This window comes from Eublepharis macularius, chromosome 6, assembly GCF_028583425.1.
Source record: "Eublepharis macularius isolate TG4126 chromosome 6, MPM_Emac_v1.0, whole genome shotgun sequence".
Lineage (NCBI taxonomy): Eukaryota > Metazoa > Chordata > Lepidosauria > Squamata > Eublepharidae > Eublepharis > Eublepharis macularius.
The window spans coordinates 9,745,357-9,766,391 of record NC_072795.1 but is presented as its reverse complement, the minus strand read 5'-3'; the positions used below and the strand labels follow the sequence as shown (position 1 = coordinate 9,766,391).

General features: G+C 43.8%; 1 protein-coding gene across 1 annotated transcript in view; it reads right to left on the bottom strand.

Annotated features, from left to right (window-relative positions):
• Positions 1-21,035, bottom strand: part of LOC129331801 (cytochrome P450 2J5-like) — a 68,950-nt gene that overhangs the window by 37,455 nt on the left and 10,460 nt on the right. The window contains exons 3-5 of the mRNA XM_054982344.1: positions 20,470-20,778; positions 11,360-11,522; positions 4,457-4,606 (exon numbers count right to left, since the gene is read on the bottom strand). Of these exons, the coding sequence (XP_054838319.1) occupies positions 4,457-4,606; positions 11,360-11,522; positions 20,470-20,778 (622 nt within the window). The remainder of the gene's footprint in view (positions 1-4,456; positions 4,607-11,359; positions 11,523-20,469; positions 20,779-21,035) is intronic.

Genomic DNA, 21,035 nt, shown 5'->3' with positions numbered 1-21,035 from the left:
AAGGGAATTAGAGATAGCACTATGTTATTACAGATAAGCTTAGAAAAGTTTGAAAGTATATTACAATAAGTAAAATAAGTTTGAAATGAGTAGAGGGAGAATAGATAAGGGGTTGGAAAACTGTTGGAAGTCAACAAAAGGGGGGGAAGGGAGGGGGTTAGAATTGGAAAAATTAAGGGAATGTGATTGTAATAAATATTATATGTGTCTAATCCAATAAAAAATTTTATAAAAAAAAAGATATTAAATAATAATGGGGAGAGTATTGCTCCCTGTGGCACACCACATACTAGTGGCCTACGGGACGGTAGCCTCTCTACTAGCACCATCCTCTGTCCCCAATCATGGCAAAAGGAGACCAGCCACTGCAACGCCGTCCCTTGTATCCCCACATCAGTGAGGTGGTGGGTCAAAAGATCATAGTCAACCATATTGAACACTGCTGACAGATCCAATAAAATCAGCAGTGCCAATCTGTCCCGATGCAGATGCCTGCGGAGATTGTCTGTGAGGGCAACCAGCAGTGTCTTGATCCCATGTCCTGGGCAGAAACCAGACTGGAATGGATCAAGGGCTGAGGTCTCCTTCAGGAAACTCTGCAGTTGTTTCTCCACCACCCACTCAATCACCTTACCCAGAAACAGGAGGTTCGAAACCAGGCGGTAACTGAGTGTGTTGGCGGGATCTAATGATGGTTTCTTCAGAAGAGGCCGTACCAAAGCCTTCTTTAATGCCCTAGGAAAAACTCCAGAGCTTAACGACAGGTTTACAATCATCTTCAAGAAATCCCATAGCCGTCGACACTGGCTTTTACCAGCCACGACGGACATGGGTCCAGGGGGCATGTGGTAGGCCACACCACCTGCAGAATCCTGTCCACCTCTTCCCCAAAAAGGGGGTTGAAATGATCAAATATATGCCCTGGAGACAGCCAAGGGGCCTCTAGTTCACATACTGTGTCAACTGTGGCCGGTAAGTCACGGCGGAGAGACAAGGTCTTGTCAGCAAAAAAGCTCATAAAAGCCTCACAGCTTATTTCCAAATTCAAATTTTGGTGGTCTCCACCTGATTGGGAGACCAATGAGCGAACCACATTAAACAATTTAGCTGGGCGTGAGCTAGCTGATTCAATGGAAGCTGCATAATATTCCTTCTTCATAGCTTTCACCGTCATCTCATAGGATCTCAAACAACCTATAAGATGTTCTTGCTTCCTCATCACGAGATTGCCGCCACACATGGTCAAGTCATCTTAGCTCCCATTTCTGACGCCGTAGTTCCTCCGTACACCAAGGAGCTTGGCAATTTCAGCAACAAAGAGGATGACGGGGAGTGATTTCATTGATGGCCTCGGAGAGCCGGACTTGCCAGTCCTCCACCAGCTCATCTAATGAGCTGACATGGAGCATCGGTTCCCGCAGGGCATTCTGGAAACCAATTGGATCCATAAGTCTCCATGGGTGACCATAAATTTGCTCGCCGCCCTTGCAGGGGTGGAAGGTGACACACCCAGCCAAGCCTCCAGGACCGCGTGGTCTGAACATGGCACTAACTTTATCCTATCCAGAACCACATCCAATCCCGTCATGAAAATCAGATCTAGTGTGTAGCCCGCTTCATGTGTGGGTGCTGATACAAACTGGGAAAGTCCCAGTGTTGCCATGGCTGACACGAGGTCCGCAGCCTGTACAGAGGCGGTATCATTAGCATGGACATTGAAGTCCCCCAGCGCTATCAGCATGGGGTACACCAAGGCCCACCCCGCAACCACCTCCAACAGGCACGGCAGGGCATCTGCTGGTACGTTAGGTAGTCGGTACACCAGACAGACAGCCAAACTTTCCTCGGCATTCCACACCAGGTTCACACAGTCAATGCCAGAGATCTTCGGGATGGGAAGCGGCCTGAAGGAGAATCCCTCCCAGATGAGAATTGCCACCCCTCCCCCCTCCCCCCTGTTCACGACTGATGAAGGACTGAGTATCCCGGGCGGTCAGCTCACCCAGGGTGACTGATTTGCCCTCCCTCACCCAAGTCTCAGTCACACATACCAGGTCCATTTTAGCTGCTGTGAAAATATCACACAGCATTCTGGTCTTATTGTTTATGGACCTGGCATTGCACAACATCAGTGTCAAAGGAGTGCTTAAAAGGTCTTTTTGTCCCAAACTTAACACACGTATATTTTTGTCTTATATTCCAGCCCAAATGCTTATCATAAAGAAAGCTGGATTAGATCTACATGAAGGTGGAGATAAAAACATGGAAGGAACATGACCATTTTGAGATATTCAGATGCTACAACGTTACTGACAGAAAATAGTGAAGACCTGAAATTATTACTGATGAAAGTTAAAGGAGAAACTGCCAAAGCAGAATTACAATTGAAAATCTAGGAGGCAAAAGCAATGACTACTAAGGAATTACATGATTTTAAGGTTGACAATAAAGAAACTGGAAGGGTTAAAGATTTTCTATTCCTTGACTCAATCATCAACCAAAAGGGAGACTGCAACCAAGAAACCAAAGGAGACTGAATGTTGGGATGGCTGTCATGAAGGAACTGGAAAAAAATCCTCAAGGATAAGGATGTGTCACTGGGGACCAAGATCAAGATAATCCACAGTATGATATTCCGCATTACTATGTATGGATGTGAAAGTTGGACAGTGAAGAAAGCTTACAGGAGTAAACGGATTCATTTGAAATGTGATGCTGAAGGAGAGTTTTGCGGATACCATGGATAGCCAAAAAGACAAATAAGTAGGCACTAGATCAAATCAAGCCTGAATTCTCCCTAGAAGCTAAAACGAGAAAACTGATGCTATCGTACTTTGGTCACATCACGAGAAGGCAAGACTCTCTGGAAAAGTCAATAATGATAGGAAAAGTGGAAGGCAGTAGAAAAAAAGGAAGACCTAAAATGAGATGGCTTGACTCAGTAAAAGAACCCACGTCCTCCGGTTTGCAGGAGCTGAGCAAGTCTGTTAATGATAGGGCATTTTGGAGGTCTTCCCTTCATAGGGTTGCCATAGGTTGGAGATGACTTGATGGCACTGAACACACACACATGCTTCAAAAGTACTAGGCACAATGGTCATCTTATAGCTCAGTTTCAAATATTTATAGTCCCTAAAAGTGAGAGGCTTGTAGTTTCACAATTAGGTCACATTAACAAGGATTCTTCAAAGATTTCACTTTATAGCTTAGGTCCTCTGACTCAAAGACAGCACTTTTTCCCATTACACCAGACTCTGAGTTCTTCTCACAGGCAAATCCCCCTTCTTAGACACTGGGCAGGAATTATTATTCTTCAAAAGACATAAACTTGTTCACTTGGCTGAAGGGCAGTCTCCTTTCACTACCCACTTCTTCTGCCAACAACAACACTCCCAATTCTATTTTGTCTGTGTAAATTAGTGCTGGCATTCACACTTAAGAACTTTAACTAAAAGTCTTCTTTCAACCGAAAACCATCCCAGTTAGGGCAAACGTTTCCTTTTTCCTCACACAGAGGTTTTCTAGTCTGACTTATACTCCAAATTTTAACTGCTTCATCAATTATCTCAACATCAAATGTTACCTTCTTACTGGCCAATCAGAGGGGGAACAACCTGTCAATTGTTTTCCCTTCGGACAGTTTTTTAAATCCTTTCCTTTCCACACTCTGGGTGCTACACTTAGTAAACTTTTTATATATATATATAGAAAGCTTACTCTTTGGAGACATCTGTCCCCACAATCTATTACATTTTATTCTAGATTCCTCCTGCCCATCTCAGCATGACAGGTAACTGAATCAATTTTTCCAGGTACGTTTGTAGCTATGAATTTCTTGCATTGTGCAGAGGGCTGGACTCGATGACCCTTGGGCTCCCTTCCAGCTTTGTGATGCTATTTCTCTATGATTCCTGGGCACTTTCAAGTTAAAAACAGTCCACCCTCCTGAATACTCTATTAAGTTAATTCATTAATAGCCAACCACTTGCAATCCAGCTTCAACTCCTTTTCTTACCTGTATCATCAAGTTAGGTTCCTAGGAAGAGCCTCCAACCCTGCCCCAGTACAATTTCACTGACTTCATTTCATATGTCAATCAGTTATCCAACTCATCCTGGCACCTTGTTTGAACATAATGATCAGATGAGCGAGTAAGTGGGTCTCTTTTCATTGCAGAGATATAGAGGATTCCCCCCCTCACATTCTTTTAGCAGTTTATCCTTAAACCTTTTTCTCCCTGTTTTCTGATTAATAGCTTGAACACTTAACAACATATCATGGGGAGAGGGATGCCAGTGAAGGAGGAGACATAATTTCAGCGCTCAGCATATACAGGGAGGGGAAGACTCATTTCTGGTCCTCTGCACAGCCTAATTAATTCAAGAGTCCAGTGAGTAATGAGAAGCAGGTAGGGCACAGAAAACATGGGCCAGTTCAGTTTCTGAATACCACATACCTTTTGTGTATGCAAATTTCTCAACAAGCTGATCAGCCTCCTCTTGTATTTGATGTTCCACAACTTTGTTCCCCAGTCCCAGCTTCCGCATAGTGATTAGCCCAAACCTCCTCTGCTGCTTCCAGGTGTAGCCATTTGAAAGTATAATTCCTGAGGTCATGAAGAATTGATGAGAAATTAGTACTTAAGCAAATTATTATACAGAATTTCACATTGCCTACCTAGAAAACACCAATTTAATGCATATGTCTATATGTGATTCAGAGAAGCAAGATGTTCATCCATTTTATTTTACTTTATTTTATTCATAGTCTGCCTTTCTCACTGAGATCCATGGCAGATTACAACAATGCAAGTGACAATATAATATAATTGATGGCTAGGATATTCACTGAGGAAAATATAATACCGAAGATCAGTTTGGACATTCAGGGAAACAGATATAATAGGGAACGGTAGCAGAATTTTTTTTAAAGCATAAAGCCAAACACTGAGATGAAATCTATCTGAATCTTGCAGCATTCAAAAATTCCAGGCTGGTATACATTTCCCCCCATTCACTGTTTATAATGCCATTTTCCACACCAGTGTTTCCCACTGCAGACATGCACAAGTCCACCCTCTTACATATACAAGCACAACCACAGGATTAAACAACAGCACTACTTATTGGGTCAAATTGATGTGCACTGGTAATTAATGAATAGTTAACTGGTGTGTGATATCAGCTTATAATATGTGGTGTGAGAAAGATCATCAACATTAACATATCCAACTGCCCCATCTGCAGATACTTAAGTGCATGGATTGGAGCCATGTAGAACGAAAAGAGATTTTGGGGGGGGGGGGGGCTCCTGGCCAGCAAGAAAATCTGAAAAGTTTTTCTTTTAAATGGAGGGCATTTTAAGTACTAATACATGAGCTGATGTAATGATCAGTGGAGGGAAGTAGGAGCCTATACACCTAGAGGCAGCCCAAATAAGCCTTTTCTCTGGAGGTCGGCAGGGAGGTGGAATGGAAGCCACGACTCCAGATGGCAGTACTCCAGGTGGGAAGGCAGCAGGCAGGCAAATGTTTGGATGGAGGAGCAGGAGTCACCACTGTCCCCTTCCATCCCTGAAGTAGTAGTATGGTGAGCAGGGCTTTTTTTCAGCAAGAACACGGGGGAACGGAGTTCCGGAACCTCTTGAAAATGGTCACATGGCTGGTGGCCCCGCCCCCTGATCTCCAGACAGAGGGGAGTTGAGATTGCCCTCCGCGCCGCTCAGCGGCGTGGAGGGCAATCTAAACTCCCCTCTGTCTGGAGATCAGGGGGCGGGGCCACCAGCCATGTGACCATTTTCTCTGAGGGCAACCCACTGAGTTTTACCACCTCTTTTCCCAGAAAAAAAGCCCTGATGGTGAGGGACCAAGAAAAAATAAAACAAAGAAGGAATATAATTATTATTTAATTGGTATTATATATCGGGGCATTGCACAGTATTTAATTGCTATGAAACTATACAATGATTTTATGCCCTCATTATTGATTTTTCTACAGAATGCTAGTTCAGCACCACTTCCATGGAGTGAGGCCACCCAAGTAGATATTTATAATAAGTCACTCATATTGGGGGCTATAAATGTAAGTGCCACTACTTTTTATCTTAACTATATTTTTGAATAGTTTTGATAGCAGTCTGGAATTGACTTACATCAATATGTCTATTTTTATTTCCAATTTTAGGTTTTATACCTGGCCTGAACCAGCAACATTTGTATTTATATTTATAAGCCAAATTTTTGAATGTGTGTGTATTAACAAACGAGACCATTGAAGAAGGCCCAGTGGGCTGAAACACATTTAGTTTCAGTGTATGCATTATCAGTTCTGTGATTTGATTCCTTTTTATGTGAAAACAACTGTGTGACTCTGTGTAACTGCTGTTACTAGGTCACTAGTTTTTAACTTTGTTGCAAGGTTTTTATTGCTTTTACACTGTGTAATAAACAATGATTATATTTCTCCTTTATTTCGTTTTTTCTTGGTCACTCAACTTTTCTGGTTCTTGACTTGTTCATCAGATTGGGATTTTTCCCCCTCATGTTTTTGTGCAGCAGTATGGTGGTCAGATGCTGGAGAAGAACCCGGAGCTGCCAGTGTTGACCCTTCATTGCAAACTGGTGGGAAGGAAGACAGGTGGGCAAGTGGATAGATGGGAGCTGCCACCACCACGACCTGCCACCAGCATATAAGCCAATGAGAGGTGGCAGTGTGGGTGGGCGGCAGTAGAAGGAGTCATCCATATCACCCCCTAGTTCTGGTTTTAATTGATTTTATGATGTGATTATATAATGCTTGTTTTGTTTTTTAATTATTTTTCATAATTTTTATTTAACCTGTAAAATACAGATATAATAAATTTGGATAAACATGACACAATTATTAATCCATATAATAAAGCTAAAATTACCTATCAGATCATAAATATCTAAAACATCAGTGGAACTATTATGAATTACCTACCAAAGAGGATAATGTATAATACAATCATTTAAACAAATAAAACAATCCATTAGCCAAATCAAAACAATAACCATTTTTGGTAAGACGGATTGCTTGGCAAAATTTCATATTCCATTGAATATTCAAGTATACAATACCATGTCTGCATGAACTTTTCTACTGAGTTGTTATTAGTAGGGGTATGCAACAAAAAAAGTGTTGGGTTTCCCGCTTCGGAGCACTCCGCCTGCCAGCTGAAGCAAGTCCTGCAGGAAGCGCCATAGCCCTGGCTCCCTGTCTGCACTCTGTGGGTGGAGGCAAGCATGCAGCCCAGCTGATCTGCGGCCCAGCTCCTGGGCCTCAGCTTCTGGCCCTCGCTCTGCAGAGAAGGCAAGCATGTAGCCCAGCTGATCTGCAGCCAAGCTCCCAGCTTCCTGCCCTTGCTCTGTAGGGGGGGGGGGAGGTGAGTGCACAATCCAGCTGATCTGTGGCCTGGCTTCTGGGCCCTGGCTCCCAGCCCTCTCTCTGCAGTTAGGGAGGTGAGCATGCAGCCCAGCTGATCCATGGCCCAGCTCCCGCTGCACCGCCCATGGAGGCTGCCAGGCAAGCATAAAACACCCAACTGAGACTTGGCCCTGGCTCCCTACATCACACTCTGTGAAACAGGCACCCATACCACCCAGCCATCTGCAGCTTGAGACCTGTCAGCTCTGCGGGGGGAGGCGAACACGCAGCCCAGCAAATTCATGGCTCAGCTCCTCACCGCACCGCCCAAGGTGTCCACCAAGTAAGTGCAGGAAGCTGCATCCAGGCCACAGCCTCCGCTCCTGGCCGCTGCTTAGCCCGAGAGGGTGAGATGGCTGCTGGGTGAGCACACACCCCCCCCCCCCAGATGAGCTGAAGCAAGCCACGAAGTGCCGCTTTCCGTGACACTTGCAAGTGAGAGACACAGAAAGGGTCCCTTTAAACTTAAAACCCCATGCAGCTTGTTTCAGCTGACAAGCAAGGAAGCCCCCACCTGTCACTGAAACAAGCCACGCAGGGTTTGAAGCACCCCTTTCCATGCCGCATGCAATGGTGGCTTTCAAACACCCCTTCCAAAAAGGGTGGCTTTCAAACTTCCCTCCCCGCTGCTTTTTTCTACCATGGGAGGAGAAGGAGGGAGGTTTGAAAGAAAGTGGGCTGCTTCCCCCAAAGCTTTCAAAGTAATCCAAATTGCTTTGGAAAGCTTTGATTCGGTATTTTCTAATTGGGCCTGCAATACTGGGGCCGGTTTGGAAATCCTGAACCTTTACTCATTGAGCCTGATTTGGGCGTTTATTCTGAATCTGAATCCTGAATTGCACATCCGTAATTATTGGTTGTCATATATAAAATACTACACTTTTGTGCATAATTAAATAGTCTCAAAGACGTACTCTTCAGTCAGTAACAGTAGGGGTACAACTGTTTTTCCAATTTAATGCAATTCCAGCATGAACACTAATAATAGTGAGATAACTTCTGATTCTGGGCCAAAAAGATTGCTGCTGTAGCACAGTGGTTAAGTGGGTTGTCTGAGAATGAGCACTCTACTGGTTCAAATCCCACTACTGCCATGAGCTCAGTATGTGGCCTTGGGTAAGCCCCTCCTCTCAGCCCAGCTACCCAGCTGTATTGTGGGGATAATGAAAACACTAATATGTTCATCGCTCTGGGTGAGGTACTAATCTGTCTAGAAGAGCGGTATATAAGCACAGTTATTATTAAAAATCCAAGAGTGCTATTTCCGGAAGAAAGGTAAATCTTGCTTAGTAATCAGTTTAATTTCTCTAAATATATCTTTCCAATAATTATTAATGATTTCACAAGATCACCAACAGTGCAATAGATCAGCGGCTTTACCACAATTTTTCGAGCAAAATTTGGAATGTGAGGGTATTATCCTATACAATTTAGTAGGAGTATAATACCATCTTGAATATAAGTTATAACTATAACAAATATAAAAAATCTTTGAAGCAAAGCTGTTTAAGGTCCATATTACCTCCAAATCTTTTTCTTCTATTCTATTCCTAAAATCCATAGCTCAGAGTGTTTTATATTGGTTTGGACTTTTAAATTATAAAGACATAAAGATATGATATAATTTTGATGTTAGTCCAGTAGTATTTCTGTCAAACTGTTTTTAATAACAAATCAAAATCAGTTAATAGTTTTTCCAAGGATTCCTTAACTAACTCTTTTAATTTTTAACAGACATTTACTTTTGAACTGCTGTATGGCTGTGGAAAAACTGAGTTGAGCCTGGGGAGCCCAGGACCAACTCTTTAAAAATCTTCACCTCTAGCTTGGCCCTCTGTGGATCATGAAAAGCTATAGGTGATGTTAAAAGACATGGATGTGCCACAACATCTTATTGTGTTGATGTGCAACCTGTACTCAGGACAAAAGTCTAGTGTAAGGACAGAATATGGGGAAATATAATGGTTTGCAATTGGCAAAGGTGGCAGACAAGGATGCATATTATCTCCCTATCTGTTCAACCTATATGCAAAGCATATCATAAAGAAATTTGTTTTAGATTTACATGAAGGTGGAGAGAAAATTGGTGGAAGGAACATGAACAATTTGAGATATTCAGATGACACTACATCAGTAGCAGAAAATAGTGAAGACTTGAAATTACTACAGATGAAGTTCAAGAGAGAAAGTGCCAATGAAGAATTTCAGCTGGTCATCAAGAATACTAAAGTAACGACTACAGAGACATTACAAAATGTTAAGAGTGACAATGAAGAAACTGAAATTGTCAAAGATTTTCTATTCCTTAGTTCAATCATCAACCAAATGGGAGGCAGCACCAGAGAAATAAGAAGGAGATTGAGACGTGGAAGGGCATCCACAATGGAGCAGGTTGCAATGCCTGCCCATCCTTCAGCCACCTGGAATCAGGCACGGAATAGACACAGAATAGGAGGCAAGGTCCTCCCTGTTCACCCGGCTGGGATCAGTAGTGGACAAGGTGGCAATGCCTGACCCCCACTTCATCCAGCTGGGATCAGGAGCAGAGTAGGTGGCAATGTCTGCCCTCCGCATTCACCCAGCCAGGATCAGTCATGGAGGCAACGCCCACTTGCCTGCTCTCACCTTTCTAGAGCCCGTTGTATTTTTTCCCCACAATGGGCCTTGTTACTAGTTTTGTATAAAAGAGTTTTTTTCTCCTGTCTTATCTGAAGAAAACAGGTCTGTCTCATGAAAGTTCATACCGGAATAAATGTTGTTAGTCTTTAAGCTGCCACTAGATGTCTTACATTGATGCAAGAGACTAGCACAGTTCCCGAGTGCTGCCAGCTTCCAAGTGAAGCCTGGAAATCTTCCAGAATTATGACTCATCTCCAAACTACAGAGATCAGTTATCCTGCAGAAAATCATACAACTTGGTGGTAAATACCACCCTGGAGGGAAACACAATAAATATACACTATTTAGTTTTATGAATATATTATTTTTAAAAATATTTAAAGGTGAAAGGTGACTAGTACTTAACATATTTATTAAGCACTAGTCACTTTTCACCTTTAAATATTTTTAAATAATATATTTATAAATAATATATTTATAAAACTAAATAGTGTATATTCATTGTGTTTCCTTCCAGTGTGGAATTTACCACCGAGTTGTTTGGCTTTGATTCTGGAAGTGCCTTTTGTTTCATTACCCTGCAGAAAACGGCAGCTTCAGATGATGAATTAGGGCATTATACCCTTGTGAGATCCCTTCCCTCCCCAAACTCTTCCCTGCACAGGCAATCCCTCCCAAATCTCATGGAATTTCAGAGGATCATAGGGTTGGAAAGGGAGCTCCTAGGTCATCTAGTCCAACCCCCTGCACAATGCAGGAAATTCACAACTTCCCCTCCACCCATGTATTGTACCCAAAAGGTGGCAAAACGGCATCCCAACCAAAAGACTTCTCTGAAGATCCTTCTCAGATTGCAGCAGGGCTCAGGGTCCCATTCCTTCTCTTTTCTGCCAGAATTACTTAAATGTCAATAGAATTCATTATGCACCATAGAACAATGGCCGTTTCCACACAGCTTACCTTTTGCTGGAACACAGTGTGTTCTCGCGCAAAGTCGTGCGATAACAGCATCTTCCTGGTGAGATTTTGCGCATGAAGATGCTGTGTTCCAGCAAAAGCTAAACCATGTGGAAACAGCCAATGTCTGTGAATACAGGGCATTTTTTTGTTCCAGATCTCACCACACATCAAATGTTGTGTATATATGCATATAAATCAAATGTTATTATTATTATTCCAAAGACATTTAAAAGTTCCAAAGAAATTTAAAAAGTGGCTTCCATTGCTGTCTTTTATATGTATTATTTTTCTGCAGAGAACGCAAGGGCAATTTTTCACTTTTTCCAACAACTTACCCTTTTCATTTGTCATATGTGTAAGGAAAGGGGTTACAGGTCGTTCTATAAAGTCTTCTGATTGGTTCACCAGCACCTCTATCACTGCTTCATATCCAGACATTACAACTATTGGTATATGTCCCAGCCACAGAATGTAAATATTTCCATACTTCTCTGCCAGCTGCCGATTTGTATCAAGACACAAGAGAAAAGTTACATTCAAACAAATGAGTTGGCTTAATAGAACGCATGTGATTCAATAAAACATGTGCAATTCACTCTTCTTAACCAATTAGCAGATGATGCCCTAAAATGTGCCTCCCCGCAGATGGCGGAGATATGACAGATGAGCAGAGATCTAATATTTAGCTCCTTTGTGATCATGTACCAGAACATTTTTGCATCTTTTTGTTTGGAAGCCCAAATTAAGCCAGTTTGGTGTAGTGGTTAAGAGCACGGGACTCTAATCTGGAGAGCCGGGTTTGATTCCCCACTCCTCCACTTGAAGCCAGCTGGGTGACCTTGGGCTAGTTACAGTTCTCTGGAGCTCTCTCAGCCCCACCCACCTCACAGGGTGATTGTTGTGGGGTAATAATAACACTTTGTAAACCGCTCTGAGTGGGCATTAAGTTGTCCTGAAGGGTGGTATATAAATTGAATGTTGTTGTTAATGTTGTTGTTAAATGTTCCCATGAGATAGTTTTGCTTTTAATGAGAATTCCAAGTGCATGTTTTAACAAGGAAATCCATTTAAGTATGCTTTGATCATTACGTGATTTGAATTGCCAGTGCATGTAGCGAACAGGCTTTTTAATCGCCCTGCAGTCAGCATCAAACCAGTTATCTTGGCTGCTCTGGCCATGCAAATCTCTGTTTGGGCCATAAGATGTGTACAATGGTTGGAAGTGTTTTATCAATTTGATCAAAACCTCTAGGTTCATCTCTAAGGGGGGACAGGTGGAGATTTTAGCTTTCAGTTGACAAACTTTAAGGCAACTCTTTACACTGTTCATTCCATTTGTGATACCATTATTGCAACGCACTGATCTAAGTCTGCTTTGATTCTGGCTGAAGTGGAGAGTGGTGACAGATGGAAGGAAGTTACTTTGTGAAGTATTGGATGTTAACTGTAAAGGAAGGTGATTGCCACCCATATAATCTTCTGTCTCCAATGAATCAATCAAATTAGACTAGGTGAAATTCAGTACTCCTGGCAGCAACATCGCTGCTTAAGTCGGGTGCTGGTCTTTGCTGCCTTGCCTGGAGGGAGAGACAAACTCCCTTCCCCGGCATATGGGTACTGGCCAGGGGCAGAGCCTATAGCCTTAGAAAGTGGCTCTGCTTACCCGGCTAGCAGTCTCTTTCTTCACTCAAGGGGGCTTGTTGTGCTGGGCCTACTGGCAGCTGCCACTGGGAGTTTCTTCCTTCAGGTTAGCAGTAGGGCCTGTCTCCCCCCATTCCCCACACCTTTTTGAGGCTGCTGTCTTTGTCGGCAGCCATATTTGGTGGCAGTTAACTGGGCCAGGTGGCCATTTTGAAGCTGTCCTTCTGGGCAGTGGCCATTTTGAAGCTGTCCTTTGGGGTGGTGGCCATTTTGTGGTTCATCCTTAGGGGTGGACATTTTGGGGGCGCTTCCTTTTATATTGTTTCAAATAGCTTGTACGGCTTATCCTTGCGCATATTTCATTTGTTGTGGTGCCATCTGCTGTCCCCCCTGATTTTCTGTACAAGTGAGCACCTGAGGATGCTGAGGTGGCCCATCCAAGGACAAACAGCTGGCCAAGCGGCCTGCCACTAAGAGGCCTCCCCCTCACACTGTCTTCCTCCAATGAGGATGACAGTGGGCCCAGCAGGTGGGAAATAATGGATCACTTGGCTGCCTTGGAGGGAAACACTCAGGGAAAACACTCAGGGAAAACACTCAGACAGCAGGTACCGGAGCTAGGGCAGGAAGTTCATCTCTGGCTGCTCTGCTGGGATTTCACATCCAAGGGGCTGTGTAACAGGAAGACTTGTAAATATCGGCATGAGTGTCCTTCTTGCGCTGGCCCCCACTCCTATTCAGCTTGCCCCAAGGCCAAGCAAGGGGCCAGTGATAAGTGTTCTGGGGGCAGTGGTGTCAGCAGAGGGTTGGAAAAGGGACCCAGCCCAGTAAAGCTGAGAGTACTTGAGCACTTGTTGCAACTTTATCGCTGGCGCCAGGATGCTGAGTATATGATTTCTGGTTTTAAGTTTGGATTTCGCATCCCTTTTCAGGGCCGAAGGATGCCTTTCATGGCATCCAACCTTCAGTCTGTGGCTGGCATGGAAGGCATGGTATGGGTCAAGATAGCAAAAGAATGCACTGAAGGGCACATTCTTGGGCCATTTGATTCCCCTTCTGTGCCCTGCTTAAGGGTTTCGCCACTGGAGGTGGTACCCAAAAAGGCAGCTGGAGAGTTTCACCTTATTCATCATCTATCTTTTCCTAGAGAGGGCTCAGTGAATAATGCCATTCCCAAGCATCTTTGTTCAGTGCGTTATGCGTTCTTTGACCAAGTGGTTAAAAGGGTGTGACGTTGTGGGGTAGGTGCGGAAATGGCAAAGTGTGATATTAAATCTGATTTTTGGCTGCTCCTGGTCCACCTGGAAGACTTTGAGCTTCTCGGGTTTTCATTTGAAGGCAAGTATTATATGGATAGGGCCCTTCCAATGGGGTGTTCCATGTCTTCTTCTGCATTTGAGCAATTCAGTTCCTTTTTGGAATGGGAGTTGTGTCGCCGACTTGCTTGTTCAAACACCATTCATTATTTGGATGATTTTTTATTTGTGGGCCCAGCGTGCTTTGGTCAGTGCGCCCAATTATTGGCTGGTTTCACTGCCGTCATAGAGGAACTGGGTGTTCCTCTAGTGCAGGGGTGGGCAATTGTTTTGGCTCGGGGGCCACTTCGTGGGAGCGGAGGTTAGTGGAGGGCCGCACCTTTTAAAATGATTGTATTCATTAGTTAACTTTGCATTTCAGAAAAGGTATATATTGTATCATAAAAATTGATAAATATAAATTTAAAAAATAGTGGTAGTTTTATTCAATTTATTTATTGTGCTAATTTCATATCATCTATAGCTGTAAGCACATTTAATTTTAGAATCAGTTTAATGACTGTCTTGGCGGGCCACAAAAAATTCTGTAGCGGGCCGCATGTGGCCTGCGGGCTGCAATTTGCCCACCCCTGCTCTCGTGCATGAGAAGACCAAAGGCCCCTCCGAGGTGCTAACTTTCTTAGGCATAGAGTTGGACATGGTTCAACATACTTTGCAGCTTCCTTTGGAAAAGTTGAATACTTTAAATGCAGGCTGGCTGACTTTGGGGCAGGAGTAAGGTTTCCCTCCTCGAACTGCAGCAGTTAGTGGGACATCTGAATTTCACCTGTAAGACAATTGTTTCAGGCAGGGCCTTCCTATGGTATTTGTGTGATGCCATGGGGACCGTACGGTTGCCCCATAACCAGTTGTGGATCACTAGGAGCATGCGGCATGACCTTCAGGTCTGGCATGATTTCTTGCCTCATTTAATGGGGTGACATTTTAGAGGGAGGAGCAGGTTACTTCTGATGCTTTGGGGTCTCTGGGCTTCAGAGTGTACTTCTGAGGTCATTGGTATGCAGAGCAATGGCTGGCTGACTGGATAGAACAAGGGCTGTCCAAAGACTTGACTTTTTGGAGTTTTTCTCCTTGCTGGTGGCAGTTTAGCTTTGTGGGGAGGAGTTGGCTAACCATACGGTCCACTTCTGGTATGACAACCTGTTGGACGTACACGTGGTTAAACTCCTTGTCTTCAAAATTGCCTAGGAAAATGAGGTTAGTGTGGGCCTTTACCCTTAAATGCCTGCAGTTAAATATTTTGTTTAGAGCCAGACATGTTCCTGCAAGTAATGGTGTGGAAGACGCTTTGTCTTGCCAACAGATGGAACGATTCTGACACCTTGCCCCTGAGGCTAACCATCTGCCAGCGCAGATACCCAGGAAGCTTTGGCAGCTTGGAGGTGGAAGCGAACTAGGTGATCCAGCTAGCCATTGCTCCCAGCACATGGAGGGCATATGATTGTGCAGTAGGGCAGTTTGCCAAGTTTAGAAGGACAGTGGGACTTCAGGAGCTCTGGCCCATTCTGTCGGAACATGTGATTAACTTTTGTGTGGTGCAGTGGGGACAGAACCTCTCTGTCAAGTCCATTAGGGAACAGTTGGCTGCCCTGGCCTTTGTTAGCAAGATTTGTGGCCTGCCTGAAGCCACTGGGGACTTTCAGGTTCACAAAATGTTGGAGGGCTTGTCCAGGGAGGCCAGGGGGTTCAGAAGTCAGCGGCAGCCCATTTTCCCTTCAGTATTGAGAGGGTTGGGGGCAGCCTGGGGGGAATGTTGTTCCTCTAGTTATGAACAGAGGTTGTTTCATGCTGCTTTTTCGGTGGTTTTCTTTGGGGCCCTGTGGGTCAGTGAGCTGCTGGCACAGTCCCGCAGGGACATGACCTGTAGAGCCTCGTCACCCATGATATTTCATTTGTGTAGGACAAAGTATCCATTAGGATCTGGCTGTCTAAGACCAATCAAAGGCAGCAGGGAGCCACCTTGCTCCTGGGCGCCTGTGCTGACCAGGAGCTTTGCCCCATTAGGGCTCTCAGAAACTATGTTGAGGCCCGTGGTGAAGGTCAGGGTGTTTTGTTTAGACATGAAGACCAGACTCCATTGACCCAGTATCAATTTGGGGTGGTTACGGAGAGGGCCTTCAGTAGAATTGGTTTCTCTGGGGTTAAATTTGGCACCCACTCATTCCATTCAGGATCAGGGTTGCTTTTACAGCAGCGGCCATGGGATACCCTCAAAGGGCAATTCAATGGGTAGGCAGGTGCTGGTCGGGTGCAATTTGAACCTACATCCGCCCCCTGCCTCAGTTTTAATTGGCCATACTAACTGCTTTTTCTTAGGTGCGGCACCAGGCCATGGGAAGTGCATAATCCTGACATGTGGGCATAGCATGGTGTTCTGGATGGCCCACCAAGCCCGCAGAACACAGATTGGATCTCAGCTGAGGCTCTGTGCTGTGGCCACGGTCAAGTAGCTAGGTCGGCGTGGCCTTTGTTGGCTTGGCTTATTACCAGTCTTGTTTGGGGGAGGACGGGTCCTCCCCCCATATTTTGGTCATCTACCTTGGTGATAATGACTTGGGGTTTGTGCAGGGAAAGGCACTGTCACTGCAGGCAACTGAGGACCTACAGTTTATAAGCAGCCAGTGGCCAGGCGTGCTTATTTTTTGGTGGAAAATTTTTAAATGTTGGGTTTGGAGGAGGCTTTAGACCTGTGGGCCATTGAAGGGGGCTGTCGTAAGGCCAGTAGGGTCATGAAGAAGCCCTTGGGGGAAGGCTTGGGGATTTATTTGAAACACCCAAGAATTAGGGCCAAATTTGCCCATCTCTACAGAGATGACAGTGTTCATATGTCTCCTGAGGGCAATGAGATTTTCCTCGATGACTTGCTGCAAGGGCTTCGGTTGGCTTTGAGCCACCTGTGAGGTGCGAGGGTCTAAGCAGAGGCTTGGCCCTTGCAGTGGCAGCAGTTTATTGGGGAATAGGGACCAGGCTGGGGAGCACCCATGGCACTTTCCCCATGGGGGGAAACAGGGTCTGCCATCAGTGCAATATGCTTGTGATGGCTACCACAGCACGGGCAGACACCTGCAAGGATTCCCAGGGACAAGACCTTCCCTCATGCTGTATGTCTGGGGTGTTAGGAGCTTGATAGGGGGATTCATCTTCCTAGCCGGCCAGGCTACAGCCATTCCATGGATGGCTTACTCCTGGGGCTGTGGGGCTTGCTCAGACAGATCAAGGCAGAGGTTCAGGGTTGACCCCGTGGCTTGACCTGTATCACTTAGTTGGCCCTTGCCATACTTTATGGTTATTGTTATGTTAATAAATGGCTACGGTTGCAATTTGGCAGTCCCAGCAGCAATATCGCTGCTTAAGCCGGGTGCCGATCTTGCCTAGTGGGGGAGAGAGACCCCCTTACCAGGCATATGGGTATTGGCTGGGGGTGGAGCCTACAGCCTTAGAAGAAGGCTCTGCTTACCCGGCCAGCAGTTGCTTTCTTCACTTGACCCACCTGCCTCACCCTGTTGCAGCGCAGGATTACCCGGCTCCTGTTTTCAGAGCCAGGTAGGAATGTTTTGCCCACTTTACCGAATTGGCTGTTGATTAGGGTTTTTTTTCCGCCTACCTTGCACTGCTGGCAGAGATTGGAGGCTTTGCCTGGGTGGTGCTGATTAGGCTAAGTCCCTGGCAGTAGTTTATTGGGGAATAGGGAGTGGGCTGGTGAGCACCCAGTGGCACTTTCCCTATGGGGGGAAACACGGTCTTCTATCAGTGTGGTATGCTTGTAACAGCTACCCAGCATGGGCAGATGTCTGCGGGGATCCCCAGGGACAAGTCCTTCTCTCATGCTGTACGGCTGGGGCGCTAAGAGCTTGATGGGGGGATACATCGGCCTAGCCGGCCAGGCTGCAGCCATTCCATGGATGGCCTACTCCTGGGGCTGTGGAGCTCACCCAGACAGGTCAAGGTGGAGGTCCAGGATTGACCCCAGGGCTTGACCTGTACCGCTTAGTTGGCCCTTGCCATACTTTATGGTTATTGTTACATTAATAAACAGCCATTTAGTTCCAAGTCTGTGTCTGTCTCTTCATTCTGGCTAAGGTTGCAATGATAAAGTAATCAATTATGCTAGCAGTACGCTGGTTAACACATGTAAGCATTAACAATGAAGGGCCCGTTGTTAGGAATTGGAGAGGTTAATCACTTTCCAGCACTGTTGATCTTGGTATCTTTGATATTTATTGAACTAAAAACCCAGTTATTTATTGTTGTGTTAGCCATATATGGAAAATAGATAGACAAAATGGCATTATTAAATTTATTTCCAAATACATAAAACTTTAATATCTTTTTAAAGTAATTCCAGTTAACTGAATCAAAAATTTTATAAACAATTAGTGCTGCTAATGTTAATTCTAAATTCATTTTTAAGAGTGAAATAGAATACCCACCACAACCTTCCTGATTGTATCTGCAATGAAGCATTTCAGAATAAAGCCATACTGAATTTACTAATGTTGGACTACAAGCTCTCAGTCTAGATGCTAATATTTTAGTAAAGATTTTATAATCTGTATTCATCAATGAAATGGCACAGTAAGATTCCCAATCTGGTTGTATTTTATTAGTTACAGATTTATGCTTTCGACATTCTCTTTTCCTCCATAATTGGCTCATATAATCAGTATTGTACCATGGTTAAATTTTCTTTGTAATGGGTTCACACACGTGTTGTACTGTGCATATAGATGTTTTGAGTTCTGTTTTTCACATACTGACTGCAACATCAGCACAAGATCAGATTGCAAATAATAAAGCAAATCTGAAGAAGATATCAAAACAGACCATCAATTATTTTAATAATTTTGGTTATTAGATATCTCCAAGTTTATGGATTTGTCTTGTATATAATAACAACAACAACATTTGATTTATATACTGCCCTTCAGGAAAACTTAACACCCACTCATAGCAGTTTATAAACTGCTATTATTATCCCCACAACAATCACCCTGTGAGGTGGGTGGGATGAGAGAGCTCTTAGCTGTTTTGTTTACTTGCACTATTAGTGCAATACATAATTATTTTAGTTATTTGCTATCTCTGAGTTTACTGATTCATCTTCTAGTTTATATTTTCATATTAGATGTTCTATTTAGTTGTACTGTAATTGTTCTTTAAATTGAATAAAGATCATCATATTTTTGTGTCATCTATTTTTGAATTTTTCGTATCTTGAATCACTTCCTGTGATTAATAAGTATTTGTTTATACATAATTCAGGACCATTGCTTATCTCCCCCCCCTCGCCCTTCATCCTATAGCAGTGGGAAAAAAGATCAGCTCCATGTTAGAGATTATTAGAAAAGGCTTGGGGAGTAGGAACAGCCAACCGTGTGTAATGCCCTTGTATAAAGCTACATTGCAGCCTCATTTGGAATACTGTGTTGCATTGGCGCATGCAGGAAACTGCTGTGATCATGACGAGTTAGTGACATGCCACAGTTCCTCCGTCTTGTGCCCAGAGTGCTTTGCAGACCAGGGCTGAATATTCTGTTCTGGCGATGCAAGGTTGTTGTTTTTCTCACTTTAAAATATGTCTTCCATCTTACTATCCACTTTATCATATCACAATGCTCTGTCATTGTATTCAGGAGTGGGATGTTTACACATTAAACCATGCACTTAGTAGGGGGCTCTTTGAGGACATTTACCAAGTACTGCTTACAGATTGGAACTGAATATGTCACTTCTGTCCAAGGCCAGCTAAAGGAAGACAAGTGCACAGCTTCAGCCAGACAGCTGCTATGTAAGTCGCATAAAACCCTGAAACAGCAGAACCTGAGCTCAGGCTGAACTACAGGACAGTACTGTGCAAGTGACCAGAAGCCGGGGTCTGCCTCTTGTCACATGACAGCCTCCAGTTTGCAATATCTGAGCAACACTGTTAATGTTAGATGTTCATTGCCCACCTCTGAGACCCAGGCCTTCTTTGGAGGTTTCCCATTCAATTACTAAGAAGGCTGACCCTGCCTAACTTCCAAGATCTTAAGAGGTCCGGCTTGCCTGGGCTATCCAGGTCAGGGAAGTTGGTGTCAGTTATTTAATAAATATAATATATATAAACATCAGCTATCCAATCTGGGTCTCATTCACTTTCTCATCATCCAATTTAAGATGCGCTATCATGTACCAACCATACTCTTCTACTATCTACATTGGACAAACACATCTATTCCAACATAACAAAATCAATGGACACAAATATGACACAAAAAATTGCAAAATTCAATCAGCAATGTTGTTACAGATCTAAAAATCCTTGTTCTTTTACAAAAATGAGAAGAGATCTAAAATGTTCTGAAATTGAGCTCTGGAGTACAGAACTCATATGTGAGACTGTACAGACACTACCAGAGAATATGAAGCAACCTGTTTAATCCGAAGTAAGGAAACGACTGAAAATGCTCTTATATAGTTGATTAATATAACTATTTTGAATGACATACCTTAATAAAAACATCTTGAGAACGCTGGAACAGTAATTTCCAAACACTTCCAATGACAGGAAGCCGAAGCGGTCCAGGAGGGTAGGGTTTGAGTGACAAGAATGATTTTAGAAAGCATAGAATCAAGAGACATATCAGTGCAGCAATCAAAATTGCCTGTATTCCCATCGTCATCCTTGCTTCTTTGCCAAAGTCTACGTATTTGTCATCTGGATGGGTGGAATGCTCCTTCTTGAGTATATTTTCTTTCCTGACCGACTGTTGTCTCAGTTTTCTATTGAATCCTTTTTGTACGATCCACAGATCAAGCTACATGTATAAGAAATCTCCTGACACACTAGCCAAGTAGTTTGGAACGTGTTCATACAGGCAAACATGTTTATGGTTAATGATGAATGGAAAAATATTTTTGAAAGCATGGGATGATTTACTGCTTATTACAAATGCAGCAAAAGGCATCAAACAATGAAAAGGATGAATTTTCTGCACTATGGGTGGAGGGTTACACAGAACTTCGTTCTAGTTTGTATTTTTTTTTAAAAAAAGAATGCCCTAAAATGACCTGA